This window comes from Cynocephalus volans, chromosome 2, assembly GCF_027409185.1.
Source record: "Cynocephalus volans isolate mCynVol1 chromosome 2, mCynVol1.pri, whole genome shotgun sequence".
Classification (NCBI taxonomy): Eukaryota; Metazoa; Chordata; class Mammalia; order Dermoptera; family Cynocephalidae; genus Cynocephalus; species Cynocephalus volans.
Genome location: NC_084461.1, coordinates 108686695 through 108709975, shown reverse-complemented (window position 1 = coordinate 108709975; position 23281 = coordinate 108686695). Strand labels below are relative to the sequence as shown.

General features: G+C 35.0%; 1 protein-coding gene across 6 annotated transcripts in view; it reads right to left on the bottom strand.

Moving 5' to 3' along the window:
- Positions 1–23281, bottom strand: part of CSNK1G3 (casein kinase 1 gamma 3) — a 104638-nt gene that overhangs the window by 41190 nt on the left and 40167 nt on the right. For 5 of the 6 annotated variants that reach the window (XM_063085314.1, XM_063085316.1, XM_063085317.1 and 2 more), the window contains exons 4-6: positions 15553–15622; positions 3526–3674; positions 1865–2099 (exon numbers count right to left, since the gene is read on the bottom strand). In XM_063085314.1, the coding sequence (XP_062941384.1) occupies positions 1865–2099; positions 3526–3674; positions 15553–15622 (454 nt within the window). The remainder of the gene's footprint in view (positions 1–1864; positions 2100–3525; positions 3675–15552; positions 15623–23281) is intronic. The other variant, XM_063085319.1, reaches the window with a different exon arrangement.

Here is a 23281-nt window from a genome sequence, read left to right as displayed (position 1 = left end):
TACCATTGTTCAGATAAAGAACATTAGGCCATAAGGAAGTTGTGACTTCATGACTCACAATAAAATAGTGGTGAACCTTTGTTACTTGCTATAAAATAGTCTGTTAACTCCCATAAAATGAACATTTCTCACAGACAATGTAAATGTAAATACAGGAGCGCCTGGTTTTAATAGAAGGCAAAGTCCTGAAGGCTATATATTACCTAACCTATTGAAAGGCGCTCCCTGAAAATATTATCTGGATAAAACTTGTGTTTCATAATTTTAGATGCTTGAAACTTACTTTTCTTAAAGAAAGGCAAATTTACATCTTTCAGGCATTTCAGTCATTTGAAAAGAAAAAATACCATTAGCCTACTATCAGGCAGGCTGTCAGCAAAGACGCCAAGTGCTGTTTAGCTCTGATTGAGAGGCAGAACAGGGACATGTGGTATATAATAGGTAAGTGTGGGGAAAATGGTTACAGAAGAAACTAAGATCAGAAGTTGGAAGATGAATTAGATGACTTCTAAGGTACTGTCCAAATCTGTGATTGTATATTGTAAGGTACTTTTGAGCAGTGATGATGGATATACACTGATTGGTTTATCTTCCTGTCTATCTCTTGTGAGTCAGATATCAGGAATAGAATCTAAAGGCAGAAAATTAAGTTTGTCAAAAGGACAGAGGAGCCTGCTTGAAGGAGCAACCAGTGGCCAAATCTGAGACCCTCTGAGCATCAAAATAAATAATAATAGTTATACATTCAATACATAATACATTAAATACAATAAGAATTCTTGAGTCTATACAGATATAAGTCAATATATAGAGGATAAGGGAAAACTTTTGCTTACATTAGAATATCAACTAATAAATATGTAAGGAATGACAGAGTTAGAAAATCATCAATGGTGCTAAATCTAGTGGGTAAAAGTTTGATGAGGAACAACATATTTACGTAACCTCAAAGATCTACCTAAAAAATATTTAATTACAGAGAATAAGCAAGTGATCAAAGATACTCAGAATCAAGTGACATCGTGTGCCTCCAGATACAATACACTGAGAACACATCACTTCTATGTCATTTGTATTAAAAATGCACACCCAAATCTAATCATGGAAAAATAACAGGCCAAAATTGAGAACATTCTACAAAATAGCTTATGATCCTCAAAAATATTAAGGTCATGAGCCATAAAGAAAGGCTGAGGAACTGTTCCGGATTAAAAAGACTAAAAAGTAATAACAAATCAATTAATGTAGGATCCTGGATTGGATACTAGATCAGGAAAAAAATAAAAACTATAACAAACCCTGTGAGGCTGACATTTTAACATTTTTACAAATAAGACATCCACTTAAAAAGATTAAACGGCTTGCCCAAAGTCATACAGTTAGTGTACAGTTAAGCCAGCATTAGAAGCCAGCTCTGCCCACCTCTAAGGTATGTGCTCTTTACATTATACTTATTAGGCAGTTTGCTATTTCTCTGGCTAGCCATATCAGAGAGCTATGGTCTCAGTAAAAAAATTTCACATGTACTAAATACATTTAAAATTAGTATTCTCTAATATTCTTTAATGGAGATAATCAAACGCATCCCCCTAACTTTATCAAAGTTGAATATTTCAAGTTATCATATTAAAAAAAGAGATATAGTCAATGTAAGGATAGCTGTCATTCATTTACTCTACTGCAACTTACTTTAAAAGACTTTTATTAAAATATAAATGAAAGCAAACTCTAGACAGACATGATAAATAATAATTACAACAAAAGTATCATAATCTGCAAAAACTGAACCATAACAACAAATAAAAATTCACAGATAGCATAACTGTTGAATTCAAACTTCCATAATTACAAAAGGTACACATACCTTTTCCTAAATGTGTGTTTATGCTCATATATCTAGCTGTTCCTGTAAGGCTCTTGTGTTCTCTGTATGGTATGTGTTTCTTTGTCTCTGGATCAATATATTCCTTTGCCAAACCAAAATCTATAATATGAATAACTTGCTGGGTTTTGTTTCCTGGCCGTCCTATTAAGAAGTTTTCCGGTTTTACATCTCTGTATATCAAGTTCTTTGAATGAACATATTCCATGCGAGAAATCTTGGTTTAAGAAAAAATAAGGGAAATGTTATTTTAAACTTTGACAAGCATAAGAAAGCATGAGAGGCAAGACAGAACTTTCACAATGAAAACAACACAAGAAAAAAAAAACGAATTATTTCAACCCTTTAAAAGTAACATAACATCAGTCTGTAGTTCCTCAAATATATATATATTAATATATATATATTTCATTTATGATTAAAAAATATATAGATAGATCAATTATGATTAAAAATTTTTGCCATTACTTTTATGGCCACTAATAAATTAAAGTGTTTGAATTTTATGAATTCCTCCCATATTAAGCCTGTTTCAAGCAATACTTTCAGAGTATGTTACCTCATAAAATCAAAAAGCTTTACTAATACACAATTTTGAACTCATAAGTATAAGCAGACATTCATAAAGCTGCAATTTATTCTTCCTTATCAGTTCAATAATCAAGCAACTTTTATAATTATATTAAAGAAACTTCAGAGGCTAAACTGTTAAATAAAAACAATTAACAGTACCATTTAGAATTGCTTTCTTTTTTATAACTTGTTTTCTTTACTTTCATCCTAGTTATTAAATACTTAAAAATAAGATCTTGGAACTAGAAAATTTTGGAATCTAACTCTAATAATAATTGGGATCAAACTTTGGATCATATAATATATAATATTCTATGACCTATACTTTTAATTAATGAAATATTGTGAGCATTTTCCAGATCATAAAACATTCTTTTAAACCACATTTTAATAGCTGCATATTCTTTTATGGCTGTTAATAACTTGTGCAAACTAATACTGTTATTTCTGCACATTTGGGTTCTTTCCCTTTTTTTTAATTACAAATATTCTTGCACGTGAAGCTTTAAGTACATCTGAATACTTAGTTCCACAGGATAAATTTGTACATGTTGGAATTAATAAGTCAACAGATAAAAACAATTTTAAGACTTTTGCAGCATATTCTTATTGGTATTTGTTTCAAAACTGCCTAAAAATCATCCTCTAAATTGTTTTCCCCTAGGTATCCTGAAATTTAAATAATTTATTAAGATTCTCCCATTAGTTTGTTTTTCTTTTTCTAGGCCATAAAGTCTGTTACCAAGATTAATAATCCATGTTTCTGAGGGTTCTCTTTCAAAGTATTCGACTCCTACATGAAAACGGTGCTAGAAACAATTCTCTCCAACTGAGCATTCTGATCTTAAAGCAGTTAAAACACTAATTTCTTATAAAATTTCAAATAAAATACATTTGACTCAGTTATTTTGAGTTATACGCCTCCTAGAAAGACAACATAAAAAGCAGAAACATTGTATTAGGTCAAATGCTCTGTAAGATGTCACAAAACTTTAAACTTTTAGTATAAATTTGTGACCAATGAACAGGGTAATTGTTCAAACAACTTCAAAACCCTCTGCTTTACTTACCAATTGTATAGCTATCATGAGAACCGTTTTAAGAGAAAATGTTCTGTCACACAAGTCAAACAAGTCTTCCAAACTAGGTCCCAGCAGTTCCAGCACCATAGCATTGTATTTACCACAAGGGCCAAAATAGTAAACTTGAGGTATACCATCTGAGGGAAAAGAAAAAGCCATTAAATAATTTCTTCATCTTAAATACTAAGCTATTCTTCCTAGAAAACTGACATTTTTTTTTTAATTTTATAGTTTCAAGAACTGCAGCAGTATTTTTACTTTTTCCAGGTACATGATACACTTTTCCTGACCAAACCTCCTCTTTCCCTATACCTTCTCCTTGATGGTCATGTTATAGCCTGGGTAAACCTTTATTGCAGGTGCATTACTGAACTACATTATAAACAGTACTTTACTGTTTCTCTCTACCACCTTACTATAGACAAGACCTAGGCTTTTTAGCCTTATATTTCCATGGCCTAGAGAAATGCTTGGCACACAGAAAAGAGTCTATTTTTATTGAACAAGGGAGTCACTGGTGTCTTTAATAGCCCTGTGATATGAATATTGCTAAGATCACCCCTCAAGATTCCTATACTCTGGTATGCATGCCCCATATAATCCCCTCCCCCTATGCTCTTGTGCGCAAGATTCCTGGAATTTCACTCTTGTGACTAGGTTACATGGCAGAGGTGAAATAATCAAGGCCCCTATCAGTTGACTTTAAGTTAATTAAAAGAGAGAGTATCCTGGTGGTCCTGACCTAATCAGGTGATTCCTTTAAAAAGAGGGTCTAGAAGTCAAAGATACTGGAAGCAGCAGAGACACTCTCCTGATGACCTTAAAGAAACAAACCACCATGTTGTAGAGAGAGCCACATGCCAGGTGGGAGGCCTCTAGGAACTAAAGGCCTCAGTCCTATAGCCATCAGAAACTGAATTCTGGCAAGAACTAGTGAGTTTAGAAGAAGGCAGTAAGCCTCAGACAAGACTGTAGTCCAGGCTTATACTTTGATTTCAGCAGGATGAGACCCTCAACAGAGGTGCCCACTAAGCCACATCTGGACTGCTGACCCATGGATATTGTAAGATAATAAAATCTCTCATTTTAAGCTACTAAGTTAATAATAATTCATTATGTAGTCATACAAAATAATACAAACTGAAAATATAAAGTTTGAGTGCCCAGAAGTCATCTGTATTTTATTTTTAGAATTAGCAGATTCCCAATAAAGTAACATATAATAAGTGATCAATTTACCTTAACACTGCATTTACCTATTTATTGGTCATAAGAAAATGAACTTTTTCCCACAACAAATGTCTGTTTTACTTCCAAGTGATTTTTTTTCAGATCATCAAAGTTTGTTAGAACTATATACAGAATATAAAAATAAACAGGTTTTGAAGTTTTTCGATGAAAGGACTGTCAAAGGGCTTATCTACTTCCTTTTGAGTCACCATCTATATTCCTAATAGTTAAAGTTGTTAAGAAATGATCTCAAAATAAGACAGCAATATATTTTGGTTTATTAAATAACTGGTTTCAAATATTTTGAAGGGTTTCTAAAAATGGAAAACTACTTGAGCAATCTCACTTTCTTAGTTAATTCAACAAATACTTATTGAACATCAACTACATCCTTATGGGACTGGATTGGGCATTATGGATACAAAAGTGAACAAGCCACCATGACTAAGGATAATTCAACCCAGGAATGAAAGGTTGGGTTAATATTTTAAAATCCATCATTGTAATACACTGTAATAACAGAATAAATATGAAAAACAGTACGATCATCTTAACAGATGCAAAGAAAGCATTTGGCATAACTCTCAGCAAATCTGGAATAGAAGGTTCCTAAATCTGATAAAGCCTATCTATGAAACACTGCCAGCTAACAATATACTTAATAGTGAAAGACTGAATGATATCTATATATGACTAAGAGCAAGACAAGGATGTCTACTTTCACCTCTTTAACAGTTGAAACACGAAAAAGAAATAAAAAGCATTCTCAAGAATGAAGAGGCCCTATTACTTCAAGAAAACTGATAATTATTTATCACCAATAATGAAATTCAAGCTTTCAAGCAATAATTAGAATTTTAAATTCTTATCTGCCAATAGTAAAAAACTTGTCTTGATGAAACTGTGGTGATATTAACTACTATGATTTAATTCTTGGTAATAAAATATATCAATATTTGAAACACATGCATAACTTAGTGAAACAGTATTTTCCAAAAGACCAATGCATGTAGTTACAAAACCATGCATGGATAAATGATCATTTCAATGTACAACGGGTTTTAATGAGAGTAAGAAAATTTTTTCAATATAGCTTCTAATTACATTGCAACTAACCTTTAAGAAACTTACACTTGCCAAGTTTTGGTTTAGTATCAAAAGGACACTCATAATTTAAAAGTTAATTAGTCAAGACTGACAAAGTTGTGGTTTAAAACATTAGTGAGAATAATAAGTGGTATGTTTTTGGAGAAAAATTATTCAAGTAAGCAAAAATAGCATATAATAATGTTCATGCTGCATTGTTTGTTACAATAAAAAAAAAAAAAAAAAAAGAGCTGGCAATTACCTAAACATCCATCAACCAAATTATGCTCATTCTGTGGAATACAATACAGCCTTTAACAACATTTGGAGGTAATTGTGAAGAACAAACATTTACTATTTACTTCTTATAATACTGCTGATTAAATTTTGTTGTTGTTTACAACCATGTGTTACTTTTCAAATAAAATATTTTTCATGTCATTAAATATACATGTGAATAGAAAAGACACAAAGAAAAATCAGAAAGCTAACAGATTACTGGAAGCACAGGTGATTTCTACTTTCACTTTTATAATTTTTGTACTTTTCCAAATTTTTATAAAGAACATCTGCTATTTTTGCAATCAGGAAAAATAAAAACAATGTAAAATAGGAGAATTAGAACAAAGGAAATTTAAACTCCACAGCTCTGGTTAAGAAAACCTAAAATCTGCTTAGAAATGCTAAGTACAGAATTATCAGACAGTATGTATTCTATTTTAAGGAAGTTTTGTGTTAAAGCATTCTTAACGTTTTAGCACAAACTCTTATTATACTCCTAGGTCAGCAGTTCTCAACATGTGGTCTGAAAATACTTAGAGACAGGAGTGGTCCATGAAACCCTTTCAGAGAGATTAGTAATATTAAAATTATTTATAATAATATGAAGATGTTATTTACCTTTTTCACGCTCATTTTCTAACAAGTGAACCGTCAAGTTTTCCAGAGACTACAGGATATGTGATAGTGCAATCGACTGAATGTAGAAACAATGTTTTCTATTAAGCCAGACATTAAAGAGATTTGTAAAATATGTAAAACAATGCCACTTTTGTTATTTTCTTTTGTTTGTTCTAGAAAGTAAAGTTCATTTTGATTTTAAAATGTTTGGGTCATTGTTATTTTTAAATAAATTAATATAGCATTCTATATGTGCACTTAAAAATAAAATATATATTATAATCATCTATACAATATATAAGGTATAGTGATAAACATTTTTATATTTGTCTTAATTTCTCATATGGTAAATATAAGTAGGTATAATCCACATCAACAAAAGCCCTCTGAAATCCTCAAAAAGTTTAAGAGTATAAATGGATCCTGAGACCCAAAAGTCTGAGAATTGTTGTCCTAGCTAAAAGGTAAGTGCTGCTGGGAACAAACAGGTGTAGTGTGTTATAGACTTGGTAACGGTCCTTCCATCACAATACACCTGCATTTAGTAATAAAATTCTACCAATTAACCCCAAATGAAAGGAACCAAGTCACCCCACTGGAAAAAGCAGCAATAGAACTTTCTGTGATCATTCTATTTATTCTAAAATTCAAAGAATATTAAAGAAAACATCACCTATAAACAAGTATAAGTTTAAATGTTACAAAAACTGAAAAAAAGTTATTATCTTCTTTGGGCCTAAATAATTAAGAATGGACTTTATCATTCTTTCCCTCAAGTCCCTAAAATACAAGCTTATAATCCTTTTCTTCTCACAATGTACTACACTACACTTAAAGCAAAAAATAAATATGAAATTATAATTTTTCATAGTTTTACTTTCTATCTTTCTAATACTATATGGGAAATTTTTTAAATGATGCAACATTTAAGAAAATTAAATCCCTTATCACCATTTAGTGATACCCTAATTCAAAAGTATAATTTGGTTTTTGTTTAAGATTCTTATGTGGTTAATTAATCACTAAAAATACAATTACCACAACAGTCTTAATGCCAGTACCATATAAATCAAACTGAAACCACTATCAGTTAACCGTTCTTTCTTACTGATAATGCACAGCATTTTTTAAATCCACACATTCTCCTTAATTTTCAACTTTAACAACTTTAAAACCCTTGTACATTTCTATTTACTGTAATATTAATACAAATGTACATATATATTCACATATAAATTAGCAAATGTTTAGCAGTGCCAAACTACAAATTCCCACACAGAAAGACCTTTATAAAAACTTAGAAGTATATATTTTTAAGATGTCTTCTAAAAGCAATTTAGCTAAGACAGAAAAAGGAACTCTAAGAATCTACTACATAAACCGCTGGTTCTGTGGGCTGAGATTAAGTCTACACTAACGACTAACCCACCCATATAATATTCTTCATTATTTTTATTAATATCAAAACACAACTAATATCAAAATAAAATAGGTAATATTGTAATTAGTTTATTCACTTAAATTTCATGCTTTTTACAATATTCCCTTTCGATTTTCTCAAACATAAACTTATAGGATACATATATAGAGAGAAGAATTTATTAAATGTCTTAAAACATGATCTCAGAAACTTCATCTGGGAACTCTGTGAATAAAGTGAATTTTAGACATTACTGAATGCTTTATACCCACAACATTTACAAGGCTTATACTATAATTCACAATCCTTCTAAAAAGTGAATAGTACGATGAAGTTTCCATACATTATGGAATCACCAACATTTATTTAAATAGCAGACTACATAGTCTTGAAAAGAATGTGAAAATGAAGGTGTCTATAAACCAGAGCAAAACATGTAGGGAGCACATAAATCCTGAATTTTTATCAAGATAGATCAAGAAGGCACAGGAGTCAATATACAAAGGGAAGAGAGGCTTTTATAACACCTCTTAGAAGGCAATACTATAAAGAGTTGTAATTTTATCAATAGCCACTGCTGCTATTATCAAATTATTATTTAGTACTACATAGTCAAAAAACCTCAAAAAGTCAAGTCATTCACATGAGAAACAATGATTTAACATGTGCATGGTCTCAAATAGTATTTGTGTGTGTGTGTGTGGGTGGGTGGGTGGGTGTGACCAGTAAGGAGATCTCAACCCTCGGCTCGGTGTCGTCCGCACCACACTCAGCCAGTGAGCGCACCAGCCATCCCTATATAGGATCCAAACCCGTGGCCTCAGCGCTACCAGCGCCGCACTCTCCCGAGTGAGCCACAGCCGGCCCTCAAATAGTATTTTTAACATCATGTCTCTAATTAGATATTTGCCAAGAATAGCAATTCACAACAGAAAAAAAAAAGATTATTTACTTTCTTCAGTAAGTAGTAATTTATGACAGGAAAAAAGGGTTATTCCTGTGATGAAGATATCAGCTAATAAAAAAATCCCAAGGAATGGATTAATTGTAAAGTTTCTCCCAGTATAGCCTATCTAAACTAATGTCAAGGAAATAATTTAACATAAAAAAGCATTACTCAGAATTACAGATCTTTAAAGATGTTCTATGCATTTTCACAAAACATCAGTAATTCAAATGAACTTTCAAGTAAATAAAAAAATTGAATTAATTCTAAGAATTAAACCCTTACTTTTCTCGAAAGTGATTATTTTTAGATTGCTGAATTGAACAGTTCAGAAAGTTTTAAAGCATATCTCTTTGGTGTACCATTTCAATTAATTTAAATTCTCATCAATGATTTTTTCCTTCTATCTCTTGTCCTCTAAAATGAGAAATTAAATTTACCTAATCATAGGATAATACAAATGAAATCAATTAAGTAAAACTTTTTGAAATTGTATTTTTTGGCCCTGAAATGAAATAAACTCAAAATTAATAATATAACAATTTTTCACAATATTAAAATATCAGACTTAAACACATGATCACAGAAGTTTTAACGCTATAGAAAATCTAGAGATTATATATCACAATTTCATATCTAATGAAAGAAAACAGTCTTTAATTCTCATTTAAGAATTTGTTGTTTCAACCATTTATCAAGGACTTAAAATTGCCAATCATTCTGCTCAGTTCCAAAGAGAAAAAGAGGAACATATCATTATCACTGCCTTCAAAGTGTTCAAAATTTACAATAGGGAACAGATGTAAACAAATAATAATATAATACGCAATAAAAGAAAAATAAAGGTATATTCAATTAACATCAGATCAAAGAAGCAGCAGCTTTTCTAGAGAGGAACAAACAGATGTCAGGAAATGCATTGCAAAGCAAGTGACATTTAGCTGGGGCTAAAGAAAGAAGGAATTCATCGGGAAAGAAAGGCATTCCAGAAAGAATACAGACCTGTGAAAATAATAAGATCTATTCAAGGAATAGCAAGGTTAGTGCAACTAAAAAGTAGGTCAGTAGAAAGAGAAAGAAATTTGTACCCTATGCTAAAGGATGAGTCCCTATGAAGAGATGAAGATAAGGAGGTAAGATGAACAAAAGGAAACCCAATTCAAAGAAAAGTGACAGTGAGGACTGGAAGAAGAGAATGAAATCAAGAGAAGGCTTAAGAGACAGAACTGACTGAAATTTTGACTACCCCCAATAGGCCAAAATCAAAGGAGATTAACATTTCGACTTAAAAGGGTGTACAATTAATGGAACTAGGTAATCCAGAAGACCAAGCAGGTCTTTTGGAACAGAGGAAAATTATTGGGAAAATAAGGGAGAAAGAAGGTAGGAAGCTCAATTCTAGGCACACTGAATTTCTGATTCCAGTAAAGACATTCATATACAGTTGTCCCTCGGTGTCCACAGGAGACTGGTTCCTGGAACCCCACAGATACCAAAATCTGCACTCAAGTCCCTTATATAAAATGTAACAGAATTTGCATATAACCTATGCACATCCTCCTATATACTTTAAATCATTTCTAGATTACCTTTAGTATCTAACACCATGTAAATGTTATGTAAGTAGTTGTTATACTATATTTTTATTTTTATTACTTTTTATTGTTGTATGGTTATTTTTTTATCTTTTGGGGTGTGTGTGTGTGTGTGTGTGTGTGTGTGTGTGTGTGTGTGTGTGTGTGTGTGTGTGTGTGTGTGTGTGTGTGTTTATTTTCCATCCACAGTTGGTTGAATTCATGGACACGGAACCCATGGATACAGAGGGCTAACAGTATAGCTACACTTTAAGAACTGAGGCAGGCGACAGAGAATTGGAAATTATCTTTATATGGATAATTTCATACTTCTCTCCCTCCCTCCTGTTACAAAAAAAGATCCAGGATTGTAGAACAAAAGCCACACACTAAAGGTACATCCCTGACTCCTTATTTTTGAGTAGCTATACCAACTCTACAACTGCCCACCTCAGAATTCCTTGTTTATTTTCCTCACATAACATCCCTTTACTTGTTTAAGCTACTGCTGTCACAATATTTATTACTGATTGTCAAATTCATTCCTATCCAATGCAGTGGTCCTCATAGTCCTGTTCTTTCTCCTCTTCTCTTGTCAATTTCTATGCTCACCTCTTAGAGATCTTATCCATACCCTTAGCTTTAAAACCACCTGTGTGCTGATGACTCCCAAATCTAGATCTTCATTTTACTCAATGAAAGCTGAGTGGATGCGACACCACAAGCCTATTCAGTACGTTAAATTTTTGCTATCACAGAAAGTGATGATATAAAACAATATTCTAATCCTACGCGAAGCTATATAAGAGTCGGCCCTTCATATGCACACTGAAGTAAAGCTGTATAATCCTAGTGTACATAGATAGTAGATTCAGTGTATCAAAACTGTGAAAAAAGGAGGGATACTGCCAGGGATGCTAAATAAAGGGAAAGAGAGATACATGGACTTACAGGAGGATCAAAATCTAAACAGACAGAACCAGAAAAATTGTATATTTTTGCGGATGCCTCACTAGATAATTCTAAATAAATCTATTTTTAAATTTTTTTTAGTGTGGTAAAATATAGATAACAGACTTTATCATTTTAACCATTTTTAAGTGTATAATTCAGTGGCCTTAAGTACATTCACCCTGTTGTACAACCATCACCACTATCCACCTCCAGAACTTTTTCATCATCCCAAACTGAAACTCTTAACCATTAAACAATAATTCCCCATTTCTTCCTGCCCCCCAAGCCCCTGGAAATCACCATTCTACTTTCTGTCTCTATGAATTTGACTACTCTGGTACTTATGGAAGTGGAAGAGTACAGTATTTATCCTTTTGTGACTGGCCTCTTTTACATAGCATAATGTCCTCAAGGTTCACCCATATTGTAGTATGTCTCGGAATCTCCTTCCTTTTTAAGACTGAATAACATTCCATGGTATGTAAAAACAGGTTGACTGTCCCTTGTCCAAAATGTTTGGGACCAGAAGTGTTTCAGATTTTTTCAAATTTTGTAATATCTGCATATGTATAATAAGATACGTAAGGAATGGGACCCAAGTCTAAACACAAAATTATGTTTCATATACACTTTATATACATAGCCTGAAGGTAACTTTATATCATATTTTTTATAATTTTGTGCATAAAACAAAGTTTTGATTGCAACCCACCACATGAGGTCAGCTGTGGAATTTTCCACTTGTGGCATCATGTCAGGCCCAAAAGTTTTGGACTTTGGAGCATTTCAGATTAGAAATGCTCACCCTGCACCACATTTTGTTTATCTATTTTTCTGTCAATGGACTTGTTTTCACCTTCTGGATATTGCGAATAATACTACCATGAACAAGGGTGTACAATTAAGTAGAAATGCTACATGAAATGGTAGTTGTATATTTAATTTTTTGAGGAACCAACATACAGTTTTCCACAGTGGCTGCACTATTTTACATTCCCACCAGTAATGTACAAAGGTCCAATTTCTCCACATCCATACTATCACTTGCTGTTTTCTGTTTTTTGCTTTGTTTTATTTTGTTTGTAGCCATATTAATGGCTGTGAAGTGGTTTTGAGTTGCATTTCCTTAATGATTACTGATGAGAATCTTTTCCTGTTTTTATTAGCCATTTGTAGATCTTTGGAGACGTGTCTATTCAAGTCCTTTGCCCATTTTTGAATTGGGTTGCTTCTATTTTTGTTCAGTTTTAGAAGTTCATTATATTATGTAGATATTAATTAAATACATCTCTTTAAAGAGAATTCTATCAAACAAACTTTTATGTAAATGAAACTTAACATATCATAGGAGAGTTACAGACTAAATTACTTTTTTTTTTTTTTTTTTTTTTTAAAGATGACCGGTAAGGGGATCTTAACCCTTGACTTGGTGTTGTCAGCAACACACTCACCCAGTGAGCAAACCGGCCATCCCTATATGGGATCTGAACCCATGGCCTTGGTGTTATCAGCTCCGCACTCTCCCGAGTGAGCCACAGGCCGGCCCGGACTAAATTACTTTAAATGGCCCATTTATGATTAAGAACGGTCTGAAAATATAATCTTTTTAGATATCAATTCCAAAAACAAATTGTTTCAAAGTTATCAGTTCTCCTCAAATAATTAAGCACTCTTGTTTCTCGACAAAGCTCAAATGGGTACTCAAAAATGATTTTTTTTAAATTCACAATCAATAAGAAACACAAAAAGTACCCAAAATTCACAATTCATATGAAATACTCAAAAATATCCACATTTGTCAGAGTTTCAGATCCATCATGATGCACACCTTCAGACAACACCATTCATATTTCAATCTATGTAAATGATACCTATGGAGCAAAAGGGAGTATCTGTAAATGGGGGTACCTACAGTTGTACAACACTACGGTCCTATGGCATTCAAGTGCTAAACCATGTATGTTTCACTTTTATTTTTACTATCTTTGATATAATTTTTAAAGTTAAAACAGGCAAAGATTAAAATAATAAAAGTGTACTTTTGTTATTTAATTCAATGACTCCAACATGATTTATTCATTATCTCATTCTTATCCAATTAAACCACTTGATTCTATTTTTCCAAATGATACTTTTACTACTTTAGTGAATAGATCTGTTGTTTTTACCTCCTCAGCATTCAATTCCTCTCAGAAAACACCTCAATTTCCCATTTGGCATTCTGAGTCCTGGGAAGCATACACAATCTAACTGTAGGTAATCAAATTCATAGTGATTAGACCAAGGAAAAACATGGGACCTAATATAAGACAGTAACATTCAGTCCTAGAACTTTTGCTGAAATTTTTAGGAAAGGGATGCCTTTATAACTGCTAGACCTAGGCTATTGGTAGACGCTTCTGCCATCTCATAAGAAGGGCCAACCAGAGAGTGAAAAAAACACACATAAAAAGATAGATTACAGATACTCAAGATGTTGTAGGCAGTATGTGAAGCCCTGAATACAGCAATGTCTTATATATCAAGTCATTTCCTTGAATTTCCAGTATGTGAGTCAATAAATTCCTTTTCTTCCCCACACTTAGCTTCTTACTTGCTTGTCCTAACTAATATGTATGGTTTCAATATCCTTCAAATCTCAGTTGTCAGTGATAATTTTGATAACTCCCTGAGGCCTGTCTGTATCAGACTTAAATATGCATTATAAGAAATCAATAGTAATAAGCCATTAATAAAAATTTTTAAATTGTCCCCGCAACAACTACTCATTTGGAAAGTATGCTCTCAGAAAAAAAAAAATGCAAAATCCATACCAGTATTAAAAGAACTGAATAGATGTACAACTAGAATCTAAACATGCTTACAAAAAGATACATGAAGAAATTCTATTTTATTAAATCTGGAGAAACAAAATATCCCTACCTGTATTATATAAGAAACTGTACAGTAAAATTATTACAACAGTAGAATAGTAATATACAGAAAAGTAGAGCTCTGAGAAGCTTTAACACAAAGAAAACACTATATACAACAGAAAAACTTTTTCAATGATTTTTCCTATGGCACAAAATATCCATTTTCACTTAGATTTATAGTTAATATAAAAATATGGCCATTTTGCCTAGGCCTAGTGTAACAAATTACTATAAATTTGTAGTTTAAAATAACAAAAATTTACTTTTTCACAGTTCTAGAAGCCAGAAGTCTGAAATCAATTTCACTAGGCCAAAGCAAGGCATTCGCATGGTCACATTCCCTTTAGAGACTCTAGGGGAGAATCATAGAAACCTCTACCAGGATCTGACAGCTGCAAGCATTCAGCTTATGGCTTACGGCTGCATCGCTCCAAACTGTGCTCCATGGCCACATTGTCTTACCCTTTTCTGAGGATGTAAAATGTCCCTCAGCCTCTCTCTTCTAAGATACTTGTGATTGCACTTAGTACCCACCTGGATAACCCAGAAGAGCCTCTCCATCTCAAAATTCTTAACTTAATCATGCCTACAAGTTCTTTCCCATAAGTAACATTTATAGGTTCTAGAGATTATAATGTGGATATCTTTTATGGGGACGTTTCTCAGACTGCCACAATATCATAAGTCATGACAACAGCTCTAATATTCCCAAAAAGGCAAGAATATGACAGCTATATGCATCTTATATTCTCAAATTAATTTTTTTCACAATGTTTTCTACTCATATTAGCACCAACATAAAAAGCTCCAATCTGTCATATTTAAAATAAAAAGGGATCATTAAGACTATTGTAAGAAAATATCTAGTAAGCGCAACCTTAAGAAGTAACTCTTCTTAACCAAATTTAAAATATTATTCCTTGAAATTAAAGAGTTATTGTCATGACAATCCATTTTACTCTAAATTTAAAAATTAATTTAAAACTTTACCGCCAGATCCTAACTGCTTGTAGAATCTGTATTCCAAATGTAACTGTGGTGCTCTGGACTTCATGGGCTCCTAATTAAAAAACAAACAACAAAAAAATGTCAACATTTAAGTTATTAAAAGATCACTACGCCCCAGTTCCAAATGTTATAAGTTTTGGTATCAACTCTTTCTTATATAATGTAATATTCTACTAGGCATCTTTGTCTCTCTTATTTAGATCCATATAAAAATCAACTTTATGTTCAATGTAAAATAAACTGATGCTATAAATGTAAATAATGTTAAGTAGCTATTTGTTCAAACATTAGGGAAATCTCTTTGACCCTGAAGAAAAATATGTTCTAAACATTCAGGACTAGGGAAATGGTGGCCCTTACACTATTTCTCTTCTTCCTAGGAATTCACCTCTGAACTGTATATTTCTGATGTAAAGGTTCTAGGTTAAAGTGAAAACATAGAAAAGTAAAGAAGAACAAAGATAGGGCTGGCTAGTTAGCCCAACTGGTTAGAGCACAGTCCTGATAATGCCAGAGTCCAGGGTTTGATCCCTGTACTGGCCAGCCACCAAAAAAAAAAAAAAAAAAAAAAAAAACCAGAACAAAGATAGTGTAGTGATACAAACATTTTGATAGTAGCCATAATGACCTTTTAATTTTTTTTTAATTCAGGTATACCTTACATATAATAAAATCACACAGTTCTTACATATACCCCTACAACCACACACCACACAATCGATGGAACATTTCTATCATCCCTCCTTTTGAGGTAATCACTTTTTCACTTTTATCACCTTTGGATTAGTTTTGCCTATTGTTGGATTTCACCTAAATGACATTATACAGTACATGCTTTATATGTGAGTGTCTGGCTTTTATCACTCAACATAATGTTTTTGAGATTCATATGCACAGTCACATATAAACGCACTAAGAAAATGTGAATAGACCAACATAGATTTTAGATATTAGAAATAATATTAAATGTGAAAATATCTACAGGAAACAGAGAACTATAACAATGTAACATAGGAAATTTAAACAAGAATCAAAAGGAAAGGATAACAAGGTAATAAAATCTCAAGAAGAACCAATAGAACTTTAGAAAATAAAAAAAAATAATACAATAACTAAAGTAAAAACTCAGTTTGCCAGTAGGTTAACTCAACACAAGAGAAAATTTGGGAAAAGGAAGGTTGATAGAAAAATTATGCAGGATACTTTCCCACGGGGAAGGTTTCAAGATGGCGGTGGCTGCGGCGGTTGGCGCGGAGTAGCTGAGGTGGAAAAGGCGGCCACTGGGCCACAGGCAGCCGGGAAATTTGTGGACCTTCCTCTCGCCATCTCTTAAGGGAGGACCGCTGCTGCTGGCCGGTCGTGGGGGCTCACCACCACTTTGCCCTTGGCAGGAGAGGCTGCCTCATTTACAGGCAACAGCTTTGAAGTGCGGAGCAGGAAAAGTAATGTTTCTTAGCTGCAAAAGCGAGTCTCTAAACAGGGAACACGGCGCCAGGGCTGCTGTGGATGCAGACAGGATCCCAGAGGCTGGGGCCGCGCTGAAGGCGTCCAGCTGCCCTATTCAGGATTCGAAGTTTCAGGCCGGCATTAAAGAAGATTCCTGGGAGCGCCGGATCCGCGCTGCTGGACCGAATGATCAGCCCGAGGTGGCAACGGCCAAGAACAGGGAAGGCGACAAACCAGAGGCAGAGAGTGAGCGCCCGACCTGGCACAGCCCTGTGAGTGACCCCTGGCCCAGCCCTGCTCGGGGGGCTGACGCCCACCCGGCTTCCGCCTGCATCACCAGGTCACTCACCGCCCTGGGGCTGCCTCCATTTTCCCAGGTGCTGGCAGCCCCGGCCCGGCTCGGCTCGGCCCCTCATTGAGCCTTCCCACTTGCTTGGCCCGGCGCAGGGCTTCCCGGGGCCCGCAGGCCAGCCTACCCTCCCACTCCTTCCGCGGATCTCTGGCGGGGCTGGTGGCATGGGGCGTCCCTGGACCAGTGTCGGGAAGGCAAGGAAGTACAGGCGGGGCCGACTGTCACTCCACCACACCCTGGATTCTGGCCCCCAGTAAACTTCCTGTTACTGGGAGGCAGATACCATCTCTGCGGCCACCAGTTCGGAAAAACACCTAACCAATTTCTGATTGGGAATAGTGTGGTAGGAGAGTTCCCAAGTCCGCTTGAACCTGCTGGAGAACTGGCTGAAGGCGGGCGCTAGACTCGATCCATGCCAGGGGGATACAAAGGTGAACAAGTCCCGAGAAAGATCTACACAGTGCTACAAAGGCACCCCGAGCGACCGGTCGTCTGGGCCTAGCAGAAACATGGTAGATTTCCTGGGCGAGGCGGTGCAGAGACGGGTCTTAAAGGCCCAGCTGATAGACGAGGGTTGCAGAAGACACCTCCCCGCCCAGCACAGTGCGCACAGAGTGGGGAGATGTGAGGCCAGAGGAGCGGAGACTCGACAGAAACCACACACCCTGTGGGGTCGCCACTGCACGATCCAACAGCCTGGGCCAGAGCACACGGAACAGGGAGAAGTCCTGCACAGGAAGTGAAAGCTCAACAGAGATCACACACCCTGTGGTACGTGATCCACCAGCAGAGCAGAGTACAAGCTGACCAGAAGGTGGCTCCCTGGAGAGGCCCAAGACCAGAGGCAACCACACACACAAGGCACTAGAGGCCAACTGAGCAGTCACGGAGGTAGCCATACCAAATTGGCAACCACAGCAACATCTTAGTTAATCATTAGTCTCAAACCGGTGGACTGTGAAACCCCCGGCCACTATGAATAAACATCAAAAAAAAGATACCAGAAATACAAAAAGTCAAGAAAGTACAACACCAAAAGTTAATAAATCTCAAAATCTAGATCCTATAGAACAAGAAGCCCTTGAAATGACTGACAAGGAATTTCAAGTGATAATTCTAAGGAAACTGAATGAGATACAAGAAAACTCAGCTAGACATCATGATGAAATGAGGAAAAGTATACAGGATCTGAAAGAGGAAATGTACAAGGAAATCAATGTCCTGAAAAAAAATGTAGCAGAACTTGCTGAACTGAAGAAGTTATTCAGCGAAAGAGAACACAAAACGGAGAGCTTAACCAGCAGGCTTGTCGAAGTTGAAGAGAGAACCTCTAAACTTGAAGATGGGCAGCTTGAAATAACACAAGCAGACAAAAAGAAAGAAAAAAGAATCAAAGACATTGAAGAAAAGCTGAGAGAGATATCAGACAACCTTAAACGCTCAAATATCCAAGTTATGGGTATTCCAGAAGGGGAGGAAAATGGAGATTCCATTGAAAACATATTCAACAAAATAGTGGCAGAAAACTTCCCAGGTATAGGAAAAATCACAGACCTTCAGATCCAGGAAGCTCAACGATCTCCAAATGTATTCAACCCAAAAAGGCCTTCTCCAAGACATGTTATAGTCAAATTGGCAAAACTCAGAGACAAAGAGAGAATCTTAAAAGCTGCAAGAGAGAAGCGTCAAATCACCTATAAGGGAGCCCCAATCAGGCTAACATCAGACTTTTCATCACAAACCCTAAAAGCTAGAAAGGAATGGGATGATATATTCAAAATACTAAAAGACAAAGTTTGCCAGCCAAGAATAATCTACCCTGCAAGGCTATCCTTCCGAAATGAAGGGCAAATAGTATATTTCTCAGACAAACAAAAACTGCGGGAGTTCACTACCACACGACCACCCTTACAAGAAATCCTCAAGGGAGTACTGGGTTTGGTTCCTGAAAAATAACTACCACTGCCATAAAAACCCAAGAAAAATCAAAACCCACTAGTATAATAAAAATGGCATTCATGAAGAGAAAACAAACAAACAAAAACACTATCTACAACCTAAGGAACCAACAAACACAGAAACCAAACAATAAATCAGAAAGCAAGGAACAAAAGACACCTAAGACAACCAAACAACCAATAAAATGCTAGGAATAAATCAACACCTTTCAATAACCACTCTTAATGTAAAAGGCTTAAATTCTCCAATCAAAAGACACAGACTGGCTGACTGGATCAAAAAGGAGGACCCAACTATATGCTGCCTACGAGAGACCCACCTCACCCATAAACATTCACATAGACTAAGAGTGAAAGGATGGAAAAAGATTTACCATGCAAACAGAAAAGAAAAACAAGCTGGAGTAGCTATTCTTATATCTGACAAAATAGACTTTAAACTAAAAACAATAAAAAGAGACAATAAGGGTCACTACTTAATGATAAAAGGAATGATCCATCAAGAAGACATAACAATCATAAATATGTACGCACCCAATGTTGGAGCAGGCAGACTTATAAAACAAACTCTATTAGACCAAAAGAAGGAAATAGACACTAATACCATAATAGCAGGGGACCTGAACACTCCACTGTCAATATTAGACAGATCATCTAGGCAAAGAATCAGTAGAGAAACACAAGATCTAAACAAGACTCTAGACCAATTGGAATTGGCAGATATCTACAGAACATTCCATCCAACAACCTCAGAATATTCATTCTTCTCATCAGCACATGGATCATTCTCCAGGATAGATCACATATTAGGTCACAAATCAAGTCTCAATAAAATCAAAAAAATTGGAATTATCCCATGTATTTTCTCAGACCACAATGGATTAAAACTAGAAATTAATAAAAAATGAAACTCTGGAAACTATACAAACACATGGAAATTAAACAGCATTCTACTTAATGACATATGGGTCCAAGAAGAAATCAAGCAGGAAATCAAAAAATTTATTGAAACGAATGAAAACAATGATACATCATACCAAAACCTGTGGGATACTGCAAAAGCAGTATTAAGGGGGAAATTTATTGCATTAAATGCTCACTTCAGAAGAATAGAAAGATGGCAAGTGAACAACCTAACACTTCACCTTAAAGAACTAGAAAAACAAGAACAATCCAAACCTAAAGTTAGCAGAGGGAAAGAAATCATTAAGATCAGAGCAGAACTGAATGAAATTGAAAACCAAAAAACAATTCAAAAGATCAACGAATCAAAAAGTTGGTTTTTTGAAAAGATAAATAAAATTGACAAACCATTAGCATGGCTAACAAAAAAAAGGAGAGAGAAGACTCAAATAACAAAAATTAGAAATGAAAAAGGCGATATTACAACTGATTCATCTGAAATACAAGGAATCATTTGAAACTACTATAAACAACTATACGCCAACAAATTTGAAAATCTGGAGGAAATGGATAAATTTCTGGACACACACAAACTCCCAAAACTGAACCATGAAGACATAGAAAATTTGAACAGACCAATAATAATAAAGGAGATTGAAGCTGTTATCAGAAGGCTCCCAACAAAGAAAAGCCCAGGACCAGATGGATTCACAGCAGAATTTTACCAAACATTCAAAGAGGAATTGACACCGATTCTTTACACACTATTCCAAAAGATTGAAACGGACGCAAATCTCCCAAACTCATTCTATGAAGCAAACAGCATCCTGATACCAAAACCAGATAAAGATATAACCAAAAAAGAAAAGTACAGGCCGATATCCTTGATGAATATAGATGCAAAAATCCTCACTAAAATACTAGCAAACAGAATACAGCAACACATACGAAAAATTATTCATCACGATCAAGTGGGATTCATCCCAGGGATGCAAGGTTGGTTTAACATACTCAAATCAATAAATGTGATACACCATATTAATAAACTCAAACACAAGGACCATATGATCATCTCTATAGATGCTGAAAAAGCATTTGCTAAAGTTCAGCACTCATTCATGACAAAGACCCTCTATAAGTTAGGTATAGAGGGAAAGTATTCTCAACATAATTAAAGCCATATATGATAAACCCACTGCCATTATCATCCTGAATGGGAAAAAGCTGAAAGCTTTTCCTTTAAGAACAGGAACTAGACAAGGATGCCCACTCTCACCACTCCTATTCAACATAGTGTTGGAAGTACTAGCCAGAGCAATCAGAGAAGAGAAGGAAATAAAGGGCATCCAGATTGGAAAAGATGAAGTCAAACTGTCCCTGTTTGCAGATGACATGATCCTATATATCGAACAGCCTAAAACCTCTACAAAAAAACTGCTGGAATTGATAACTGATTTCAGCACAGCAGCAGGATACAAAATCAACACACAAAAATCAGTAGCATTTCTTTTCTCCAATAGTGAACATGCAGAACGAGAAATCAAGAAAGCCTGCCCATTTACAATAGCCACCAAAAAAATAAAATACTTAGGAATTGAGTTAACCAAGGATGTGAAAAATCTCTATAATGAGAACTACAAACCACTGCTGAGAGAAATTAGAGAGGATACGAGAAGATGGAAAGATATCCCATGCTCTTGGATTGGAAGAATCAATATAGTGAAAATGTCCATACTACCCAAAGTGATATACAAATTCAACGCAATCCGCATCAAAATTCCAAAGACATTTTTCTCAGAAATGGAAAAAACTATCCAGACATTTATATGGAACAATAAAAGACCACGCATAGCCAAAGCAATGCTGAGCAAAAAAAATAAAGCTGGAGGCATAACACTACCTGACTTTAAGCTATACTACAAAGCTATAATAATCAAAACAGTATGGTACTGGCATAAAAACAGACACACTGACCAATGGAATAGAATAGAGAACCCAGAAATCAACCCACACACTTACTTCCATCTGATCTTTGACAAAGGCACCAAGCCTATTCACTGGGGAAGGGACTGTCTCTTCAGCAAATGGTGCTGGGATAACTGGATATCCATATGCAGGAGAATGAAACTAGAACCATACCTCACACCATATACTAAAAACAACTCAAAATGGATTAAGGATTTAAATATACACCCTGAAACAATAAAACTTCTTAAAGAAAACATAGGAGAAACACTTCAGGAAATAGGACTTGGCACATACTTCATGAATACGACCCCAAAAGCACGAGCAACCAAAGGAAAAATAAACAAATGGGATTATATCAAACTAAAAAGCTTCTGCACAGCAAAAGAAACAATTAACAGAGTTAAAAGACAACCAACAGAGTGGGAGAAAATATTTGCAAAATATACATCTGACAAAGGATTAATATCCAGAATATATGAGGAACTCAAAGAACTTTACAAGAAAAAAACAAGCAACCCAATTAAAAAATGGGCAAAGGAGCTAAGTAGGCATTTCTGTAAGGAAGATATACAAATGGCCAACAGACATATGAAAAAATGCTCAACATCACTCAGCATCCGGCAAATGCAAATCAAAACCACACTGAGATACCATCTAACCCCAGTTAGGATGGCTAAAATCCAAAAGACTATGAACGATAAATGCTGGCGAGGTTGCGGAGAAAAAGGAACTCTCATACATTGTTGGTGGGACTGCAAAATGGTGCAGCCTCTATGGAAAATGGTATGGAGGTTCCTCAAACAATTGCAGATAGATCTGCCATACAACCCAGCTATCCCACTGTTGGGAATATACCCAGAGGAATGGAAATCATCAAGTCGAAGGTATACCTGTTCCCCAATGTTCATCGCAGCACTCTTTACAATAGCCAAGAGTTGGAACCAGCCCAAATGTCCATCATCAGATGAGTGGATACGGAAAATGTGGTACATCTACACAATGGAATACTACTCAGCTATAAAAACGAATGAAATACTGCCATTTGCAACAACATGGATGGACCTTGAGAGGATTATATTAAGTG